The 11061-nt window shown below is 34.4% G+C and overlaps 1 protein-coding gene across 1 annotated transcript; it reads left to right on the forward strand.

Annotated features, from left to right (window-relative positions):
- Positions 1 to 5756: 5756 nt before the first annotated feature.
- LOC149548237 (homeobox-leucine zipper protein ANTHOCYANINLESS 2-like) lies at positions 5757 to 10559 on the forward strand. Its single transcript, XM_089792282.1, has 9 exons — positions 5757 to 6932; positions 7024 to 7141; positions 7260 to 7448; positions 7540 to 8019; positions 8139 to 8240; positions 8325 to 8691; positions 8909 to 9204; positions 9277 to 9372; positions 9665 to 10559. Exons 1-9 carry the CDS (start codon positions 6727 to 6729, stop codon positions 10022 to 10024), a joined length of 2214 nt encoding a protein of 737 aa, XP_089648408.1. The 5' UTR covers positions 5757 to 6726; the 3' UTR covers positions 10025 to 10559.
- Positions 10560 to 11061: the final 502 nt, after the last annotated feature.

The raw sequence follows: 11061 nt of genomic DNA on the forward strand, positions 1-11061 counted from the left end.
CAGTTGAATATTTAAAAAACAAGCTCAAATCTGTGACTTTCAGAGCTAAAATACATCTTCCTCTACATGTTTCAAAGTGTGTCTTTTATATTTCATTTCCTTTCATATCTTTATCCTAGATCTATATCTTAATTGGACTGATTATATACACTTAACACTTAGATCTACATTATTTAAGCAATTGGCTCAATTCTATATATACATTACCCTATAAGGGCCAAAGAGTGTCTTTCCTTGTATTTCATCCCCCTTTATAATTCAAATTTGGTATTGGTGCCCTTCTTCCTTTGTGTATTAATTAATCTAATTTGGATTATAAGAGGAATTATATTTGAAGATTTTCCTCTTTCCCTCACAAATATATTTGAATGACTGTGGCTTGGAAAAATGAAGGTCTACAATCCTATCAAAGTGTCTCCCTTTTCCCCCTAAACATGACATCCCTATTAACTAGTGCCTAAAACCATTGAGATTCCCTTAGGGTCTCAAAATAGGTCATAGATCCTAGAAATAACGTGCATAACTTAAGATATGACTATTATGGCATGGAAAATAGATTCTGAGTGATTGGATGAATGCAATGGAGGACCTAAGTGGTTAGATCCAACCTTGAGCTTTGTGCCATGAAATAGGAACACTAAGGAGGATCTAATAGGTCCTACCCCTATTTTTCCTAGGAAAAATGAGAAGAAAGAAGGGGAAATGCAAATGAATGATGAAATCACATTAAATGGGTGCTAGACCATCATTAAATTGAGGTGCTTCCTATTTAAGATAGTACAAGGTCTAGATTGGTAATGCTTGTTATGTCTTAAGTAGAGTCTTTGCACTTGGAGATGCTAGTGCATGCTATGATTCCATTGGAATCTAATACATTTGTGGATTTAGGCAATATATAGATAAACTATTATTGAACATTGGTAGACATTATTCCTTGGTTGACTTTTTTTGTTTGTTTATAATTACTTACTTTTGTGATCAAGAGAAAATGGTGTGGAGATATTACATCAACTATTAGATATATACAAGCAACTGGTTACTAGGTCTTGAAATACTCTTTGAGCATGTGAATTTTATTGCCTAACATTCAAGCAATAACAAAGATCTACAAATGTGTGTAGGTAAATTAAATTCTAGAGATTGCCTTTAAATTTTGGCTTTTGCTCCTCAATACATTTGCATGGGTTATTATGATACAATTTGGCTTTAATTTTTAGATACACAAAATTTGAAGTTAGTGACATTAATTAAATTGGGTTCTTCAGATAATTATATTATAGTTATAGGGGTTTAAGGCTTTCGACAATAATCATAATGTTTGTAGTTCGTAAGAGCAAAAGGCACCTTGTAAATTTTTTTAATTTCATAGAATTGTTGACATGTAGATCAAATACGTTTTCCAGAACAATATGGGCTTCAACGAGATCTTTCATCTCACAACTAGATTAGAAGACTGGTTTGGTAGAGACCCAATTTGTAACACTCCTCTTTATAAACTAGTACATTAGTTTGTTTATTTGTATTACTATTGATGCATCTCAAAAACCGATTTAACTTGCTTTATTATTAGATTCATATCAAGTATTTGTTAGAGAAATATAGTATATGCTTATATGAATCTCAATAAATAATTCCTGACATTTAGGGAATTGTTGGACATGGATTTGGATTAGCTACAACGGTGAGTATTGTACCTTAAAATAAATAAATTGCATCATTCCTTTATTTGGAATTAGACTTTTTTTTTTCCAATTTAGATCTACCATGTGCATTTTGGGCTTCCAGATCATGTGTTTTGAATATTTATTGTTTTGTTTCCATGGAAAAAGAAAATCCCTAGTCAACTTTTAAATGGGTAGATTTGTATACAACTCATTTATAATCATCTACCATTCCTATTTGGCATGCTTGTGTTTATACAATCATATATAGGGAAACTAGACAATAATAGATTTTCAATTTGCAAATTATATTTTTCCTTGCATCTCCTTCATCTTCCAAACCTGTGTTGCCAAATACTTGGAACTATGCTGCACTGCAACCCTTATTTTTTAGAAGTATTTTACACCCTTAAATTTCTTTCCATAAATTTTAAATTCATTTTGATATAAGACATTTTGTAATATATTAATTTAATATTATGGGGATGCTTATTCAAGTAGGAACTCTAAGGAAACAAAGTAAGGCCAATCAACTTGATCAATTTAATACCTTTATGAAAAGAGTCTAAAACAATGACAACCATAATGGTTGTCACTATGGAAATGGATGCATAGAGTTATAAACAAGTTTTTTAGAGGAATTGTTGAAAGAAAGAGTTCAAGAATACATGATAAATACATTCCAAAGGTCTTATGCAAAAGACATTGAGACAAATATAAAAAATAAAATATTTAGCAAATATTTGAAAAAAAACTTAAGAAGTCTGCTTGATATTCATACATAAAGATGGTAAAGTAAGATATTTAAATATTACAATACACATATCTTATAATTATTCTTACTATTTTTCTATTTACATCTATTAGAAAAATAAAAATTCATTCTTAAAAACTTAAATAAAAAAAAATAAAAAAATAAAAAAATACAATATACAATATAACTTGAAAATGAACCTTAAAATATATATATCATTCGTTTTATAGTAAGTATACTTAAAAAAGATTACACTAAAACAAAATCATGAGCCTCTTTCTTCTAATATTAGTACTTAAACTACATCTTCATACCAAAGTTGCTTGAGCCAACAAGTCTTATATAACCAAATCTTCCATGCGCTATCAAATAAAAATAATAGCAGATATGCTAGCCGCTATAATTGTCTTTGAAATTGATAAAATTCCTAAACGAGCAAATCTAGAAAATGAAGCCTCACGAGCATTTGCGACACAATTATAGTTTTACTAATTGTTGCCAAATTTCTCAGGAAATCGCCACAAATCAGCAAGAATCTCTGTAAATTAATTCATATTATTTTTAGGCAAGAGAATTTTTACATTTTTTATTATTGAAAGAAGCATTTTATTAATAAAAATAAACATTTATAAATAAATAACAACAGATACAATGTTGACTGTTATAACAGCATTAGTTACATTACAACAAATGATCATCCCAGGTAACATCGGTATTGAGACAATTAAAAATGAATAATGCAACTGCTTCCAAAACTCCATCAATGCACTCGGCAATTCCTTCAAAGTATAAGCAACCAAGACTGAAGTTGCAACCAAGATGTACATATTCCAGGCTGAAAGCATACCATATTGCACAAGACTAAATGCTGATAGCATGATTAGCTCGAGTTTTAAACTTTTCTTCAAAACCACAAAGCTGATGATTTACATGTTCGAGCGACTTTTTAAGAATCATATTGATCTGAACAACTGCTTTCAAAGTAAGAAGCATAGGAAAGAAATCTGAAGTAACCATCAAGTACTCAACCTTTGACGTATCTTTTGATTATTTTAATTTTATTCAATGTTTGCCCCCTATTAAGGAAATTATATGCCATGTTACAGATGGTTAGGTCTAATACATTTTAACAAAAACAAAAATATTCAGCCTTTAGAAATAAATAATTCCTACTGTCCACACATCCAACTCTTATCATCGCTCATTTCATTGAAGAACATATATAGGCTATATATATTTTCCCGGGTTTGATATAACTCGAAAATGCTACCACTCAGAACTGATATAAAAAGAAGTTTGATAGTATCCATAAAGCAAATGAAATGAATTAGTATTAATATTTTGTATTTTAATCAAATCCAAGTATTTTTATTTTTAGTTTTAATTTACAAATTTTCTAATATTTATGTGTGAAAATTTAAAATTATAAAATTATTAAAATCATTTCACATTGGTTTGATTAGTTCAGATACTATAAGATTTTCAAGAACTAAAGCAATATTTTAAATGCATATATATATATAAATATTAAACATATTTAAGAATTGTTCAAGATTAATACAACTATAATAGTAACATGATAATTTAGGAATTATTTTAAATTTAAAATATTTTTAAAATGAAATATGAAAATATTAATTTTCAAATATCTATATACATACTTTTAAGAAATATCGATTTTCAAATATTGATAATTATTTAATATTTCTTTTCAAACAAATTGTGAAATCTCCATCTAAAAATATTATTCAAATTATTTTAAAAAATACAATGTTAGTTTTTAAGAGATTTTTTCAATACATCTTATTTTTATATTAAACACAAAATAAAAAATGAACAAGTGCCACATGGTGGCTTTGAAAAAAGAAAAAAGGGTGAAATACTATGGCAATTAATTTATTATGTAATTTTTTTTTTTTCATGGTGCCAATAAAAGATGCATTGGAGAGAGAGTGGCTGTGAAAAATGGTGTATAAGACCCCAATGCTTTTATGGAATAAGATCACTCTAAATTAATTTTTATTACTTATAAATTTAACAAATATGTATCTATACTATACAAATTGATAATCGTACAATAGAATTAAAAAACAATTGATTTCTATTGGTAGAAGTGAGAATTGTTAATCACTAGTTACCCAAATAGTGATTACAATAGTACTATGCCTAGTAGTGTACTTGCCATTATAGATAGTAAAATGAATATCAACTATTAAAAAAAAATCAAAATTTATTTAAGAAAATTAATAAATCATTGTAATTATCAATATATTTAATATTCATATAGAGATAAACTTAACTATTAAGAAGAGATAAAGTTTAATTAGTTAAGAGTTAGAAAGTGTATACTTATTTATATATTAGTTGAAAAATTATATTATATATTTTAAAAAAATTAGAAAATAATATATATGTTGTATAATTTTGGGAGAGATTAAAAAATTACATTTAATATGAAGTATTAAGAAGTAAGGATATATTGAAGGAAAAATAAGCAAATGCATTGCACAATATATTTTTGGAGTGAAAGTAATAATATTTAATTACAATTATACATATATATGTTTATAAATAACTTCCCAAAATCAAGAGCTCCAAAAAACTAATTGGTCCAATTGAACCAATTATTATTAAGAAAAATCATATTTAAGAATTTATTTAATTGGAAGACTTAAAAAATATGGAAATGAGGAAAAAAAAAAGAATATAATTAGTTGATATATATAAAACTAATTCATTAATCATACAAAATGAAAGCATTAGTTGTTAGTTAACAAGTACAATAATATACTTTAGCAATCAAAAGTGTCCAATTGCAAAAGTGAAAATATCCAATTCATTTTTGCAAGTTATATGTCTACATAGAAGATTAGATCTTTAAGATTGATTATATTTATAGAAGCAATATATCAATTTAAAAATAACTAAATTAACTTTTGCAATTTAATTTTTATTAGATAAAAATTATAATTGTATTATTAAAAAATCATGATCAAAAGGCTATTGAAATTAATAATATTTATTTATTTAATTTTATATTTCAAAATTGAATTGTGTATCTACTTCTAACTCTGAATTAGATTACATAGATTGTCTTTTCTATCATTGAAACTATGAACTATTCATTTTTAAAAATTAAAATAACAAATCTCATATCATTCTTAAAGCATTGCCCCTCCACTAATATAGAGGTTTTTGAAAGAGACGCACCAAGACATGTTTCATGATGAGGGAAAAAATGTCACAAACCAATGTAGAATCTTATCTTGAAAACTAGGAGGCCTCTATTTAACGAAGATATTTAAAGGAGATTATATGTTCAGTAGATTTTGAAAAAGAACAAGAACAACTTTTTTTTGGTTATATAAATTATACGCTTTTATCAAGACACCATGACATCATCGAAAGTGTCAAAGTAAATTTTTATCATTACCCATCCTTACAAATCCATAAACTACCTTATTATAAGCCTCGAAAAGATTTGAACAGTCCCCTTGATAAACTACAGGCTAAATAAACAAGCAAAAACTTCATCTAGGAAACAGAGCCTTCACCAATCTGTCTTCACATTTTTTCAGTTTTCAAACAGAATGGAAGGATCTTGAGGGAATCAAATAGAACTGGTTGGTATTTCTGGGAAGGCTAAAAACATTTCTGGATTGTCGAGCTCTCTACCTAAAGTCAGCCGCAGGCTTTTTCCTCTCCTTTCTACAGATCATGGTACGAATCCCGAGCAGGAGTGAAAGTGAAATACAAAATTTGTCTTTTTAAGAAGATTTGGATTTGTATGAGTTGTGAAAATGGATGATGAAGACGTAGCACAAGGCTCAATAAGGTCAAAGCAGCGGGACAGCTGGATGATGTAGTCCCCTCACCCTGTCCAACTCCAGAGCTTTCACGGGAGCCCGCTAAGTCTTTGCCCCTCCATGACTCGGGAATCGGGAGTCCAGAGTAAAAGAACAAGTTTAACGTGGGATGCGCCCTGCGCCGTGGGACAAGAGCGACGAATGTGAACATGTGAGAGAGACTATTCATCTACATACCTACGTTGTTTCCTACTGTTATTCGCCATGGCTGATGTGAGCTTTTTCTGAGACCAAGTATGAAGCCTGTTTTGTCCCGGTGTGGTGGTTGTAGGAGATAGAGTGGGGGAGATATGGGTTATGCGGGCTTAGACATTGAATGAAGTTTGATGTTTTGTCCATATTTATGCCCTCTTCCGCCATTGTTGCACCTCATTTGGGCTATCAGCTATCGCTCTTGTTCCAATCACAAACCATGTTTTGGTGAGATTCAGAGGAGGGGATAGTGATGTTTGAGCAGGCTCTGTTTCGGGGAGGAGCAGAGATAGGGGCGGGGATGAGTAGAGAGGAGGAGTATGAGTATAGTAGATCTGGCAGTGATAATGTGGAAGGTGGTTCTTGTGATGATGCGGACGCCGACGCTGAGGTCGACAATTCGCATCGGAAGAAGCGATATCATAGACATACACCTGAGCAGATCCAGGAGCTGGAGGCGTACTTTTCTTGCACCTTGTTTCTTTAAAATCTCGTTTTTCTGTTCCTTTTTCTATGTTTTTCATGATATTGATGACCTCTTTGCTTGCAGGCTTTTCAAAGAGTACCCACATCCTGACGAGAAGCAAAGGCTGCAACTGAGCAAGCGGTTGAATCTTGAAACCCGTCAAGTCAAATTCTGGTTCCAGAACCGACGTACTCAAATGAAAGTAAGTCCCGTCTCTCTCTGATTCGAAACAGTTTAAATTGCTATTTGGGAACATTTGATTCTCTTCCTGGGATGAGGAATGCACATTTAGACATGATTGAAATGGTTTTGACATCCAGACCCAACTCGAGAGACACGAAAATTCAATCCTGAGGCAGGAAAATGAGAAGCTCCGGTTGGAGAATGTGTCGATTAGAGATGGGATAAGAAACCCAATGTGCGCAATCTGTGGAGGGCCTGCTGTTTTTGGAGAGATGTCCATGGAAGAGCAGCAGCTCCGCATAGAGAATGCGCGCTTGAAACATGAGGTTTATTTCTATCTTTGGCTAGACCGAAACAAAGTTATCTCTAGGTTAAAAAACTTTTAGGTTTTGACAGAATTGCTTTGAATGTGTGCAGCTGGAGCAGGTGTGTACTCTTGCCGGGAAATGCTTCGGTAGATTGATTCCATCCGATCCAATGGTGCACAAATCATGTCTAGACCTTGGGGTTTCGCGCAAGCCGCCATTGGCAGGTGTTACGGAAGAGTTGCTGCAGATGCAGATGGAGGGGCTTGTGCATCCTCCTCATGTTCCTGCTCCATCTCCATCTCCAAGCCCTGTTGTTGTTGGAAGCCGCTTAAGGGAGTCTCGAACGATGCTAGCAGAGCTTGCATTGGCATCCATGGATGAGTTAGTGAAGATGGCGCAAACGGATGAACCTCTATGGATTTCAAGTCTCAATGCATCCTCTACGAAAACCCTAGACTACCAACAATACATTCGCCACTGCCGTTGTGCAATTTCGCCCAAACCCTTAGGGCTCGCTAGCGAAGCCACCAAAGAAACTGCCATGGTCATCATCAATAGCTCCAGTCTAGTAGAAACACTCATGGATGTGGTACGCTTCAAAATTTTCTTCCATAGTAAATAGACCTCTCACTCTCTGTCTTTTGTAATCAATCACTTAAAAAGTAACGGCGCTAAATGACTTGCATTGGTGTGATGTGTGGAGCCCAGAATCGGTGGAAAGAAATGTTCTCATGCATAGTCTCCAAAGCGGCCACTGTAGAAATAATATCCAGCGGCATGGGCGGAACAAGGAACGGCGCATTGCAGCTGGTAAGAATGTGGGTCTAGTTGAGGAATTCGTTTAATTAACCTTTTGATGCCCCTCTAACATTCTAATCAATTGCAATGTTTCAGATATGTGCACAACTGCGAGTGCTTTCACCGCTGGTTTCTGCTCGGAAGGTTTACTTCTTGAGATTTTGCAAGCAGCACGCTGAAGGTGTGTGGGCAGTAGCAGATGTTTCGGTTGAGATGGAGAATGAGAATGGAAATACAAAGTACAGGAGGCTGCCTTCTGGTTGTGTGGTTGAGGATCTGATGAATGGGTATTCCAGGGTGACATGGGTGGAGCACTCCGAGTATGATGATCGTGAAGTGCACGGCCTCTTTCGTGGTCTTCTAAACAGTGGAGCGGCCTTTGGAGCACGTCGCTGGGTCGAAACTCTGCGACGCCATTGCGAATTTTCTGCTGTTCTTTCCACAATGAACATGGATCCTACAGGTGCGCCACTTCCCACATCTTTTGTTTATACTCAATGCCAGTTTGGTTTGTAGAAATGGCTATTTTGGTTTGTAGAAATGGCTATTGGCGGTGATATTAGCTTCTAGGGTAACAGGTATTGGAATTTGGGGGTAATATTAGATGCTAGGGTAACGGGGTATTGGCGGGAATGTTGATTTCCTGGTCATTAATGGGTATTGGTGGTAACTTTTTACAGGGGCAGCCATGGCCGTTCCAACTCCAAATGGGCGTCGGAGCATGTTGAAATTGGCACATCGGATGGTAGAGAATTTCTGCACGGGACTGAGCGCGTCGGCGGAAGAGAGGTGGCATAAGGTGTCAGAGTGGAGCAATATGGATATGGAGGAGGATGTCCGCGTAATGACACGAAAAACTGTCGAAAGGCCGGGAGAGCCACCGGGTGTGGTGCTCACTGCAGCTACCTCAGTCTGGCTTCCTTTTTCTTCCCACAAACTCTTTGATTTCTTACGAGATGACAGACTTAGAAGCCAGGTAAACCATCTTCCTCTTCCTCTGCCCTTTTCCTGAATGTCTTCCTCTTATTAACTTGTTCTATGCGAGCAGTGGGATATATTGTCAAATGGAGGTCCCATGCAAGAAATGGCGCACATTTCAAAAGGACATGAGTCTGCCAACTGTGTTTCTCTGCTCAGAGCAAGCGTAAGCACCTTGCACACATACATTCCTATTTGAATATAACCCAGCTGAGTATTATCAATTTTTTTTTGCTTCTGGATTTGATTGTGTCAATGTTTCGGATCACATTCTGTAATCCGTAATCCATCATCAGCATAAGAGAAAGAAATAGAATAATAAAATGTTTTCACACAATAGAGTCCAAAAGCATAAAATTTGATAATTTCATATGGATTGTGGAAATCTTCTTGTTCCACCTGAGTATGTATATTTGTGGGTTTATCAGTTTCTAACAGTGAAATGGTAAAACTTTTAGGCGATGAGTGCGAACCAAAGCAGCATGTTGATACTGCAAGAGACTTGTACAGATGCATCAGGATCACTTGTAGTGTATGCTCCAGTGGATATTCCAGCCATGCATGCTGTTATGAGTGGGGGCGATTCAGATTATGTTGTGCTTCTGCCTTCTGGCTTTGCGATTCTTCCCAATGGACCTCAATCGAAATGCACGTCCATGAATGAAGTGGGAGGCTCGCTCTTAACAATTGCATTCCAAATACTAGTTAACGATTTACCAACAGCCAAACTTACTGTAGAATCAGTTGAGACTGTGAATCATCTCATATCCTGCACTATTCACAAGATCAAGGCTGCTTTGCACTGCGAGGAATCATGACAACAGCAAGGTCCATGTCTAGAGTTCATATGAGGTTTTCACAGTTTTGTAAGAAATAAGTCATTTCTAGGAAGCAATTGTGTGAGCTTTGTTAACATCAACATTTCGGATCACATTCCATAATGCCCATGTTAACTGTTACACATTTTGGATCAATCTCCATAATGTCCATGTTAATTGTTTTTTTGGAGTCCAAGGAGATTGGATTTTGGGGTTGGGTGCAATGAGGGAAACTCAACATTAAATGGTTGAATGTTGAGCTATCCCCCAGGAAAGAGTCAAGAACGCACCACCAATATCCTTGCCCAGTGGTAATCAATATAATCTCAAACAAACCTGTAAAATGGTTGATGGATCGAATATCTTTACCGCTGTGCAAGGTTTGTGGTTCGGGTATTGACTCTGCCAAGAACTAGCTGTACAACAGCATCCTCCTCTTTCCAACTGAAATAGAAATGTTCCATTTTGTATCCTATATTTATGGGACAAGTGACAACAATCTTGTTTATTTATTTTTCTATTTGCAAACCATCAATGCGGTTTATTGGCGTTGTTTATTTCTCTAGGAGAGATTTGCTGTCTAATGCTTTATTAGGAACTTTAGATTCTTTATCGGACTGTGATTTGAGAATACTTTGTAGCTTGCAATCGCTATTGAACTTGTTTACAAATAGCTTTTAATGGCATTAAACCCCACTCTTCCAATCGATACATACCATGATATTTTTAATTTATTGTAGAATTTAGTTATACTCTATAGCTATCCAGTAGGGACATGTTAGAAGTTTATGTAAAAATAATAATGGCCACGAGGGGTCCAGAATTGAATATGTTTGGCTATTTTCTTTGACATGCTAATGTAAGCCACAAAACAATTGCATTATTGTCTCTTGCTATTTGTGGATGTTGAACTTCCTGACCTAGAAACATTCAGGTGGCACGACGCCCACTTAAAGATAGCTGGTAGATATAAGTTATAGCTAAAATGGCTCATAATTTGGTCTGCAGCTCCTTGTAAAATAACACTATTGGGTAGA

Source organism: Cupressus sempervirens, chromosome 7 (assembly GCF_028749045.1).
Source record: "Cupressus sempervirens isolate cs-2001-9-10 chromosome 7, ASM2874904v1, whole genome shotgun sequence".
NCBI lineage: Eukaryota > Viridiplantae > Streptophyta > Pinopsida > Cupressales > Cupressaceae > Cupressus > Cupressus sempervirens.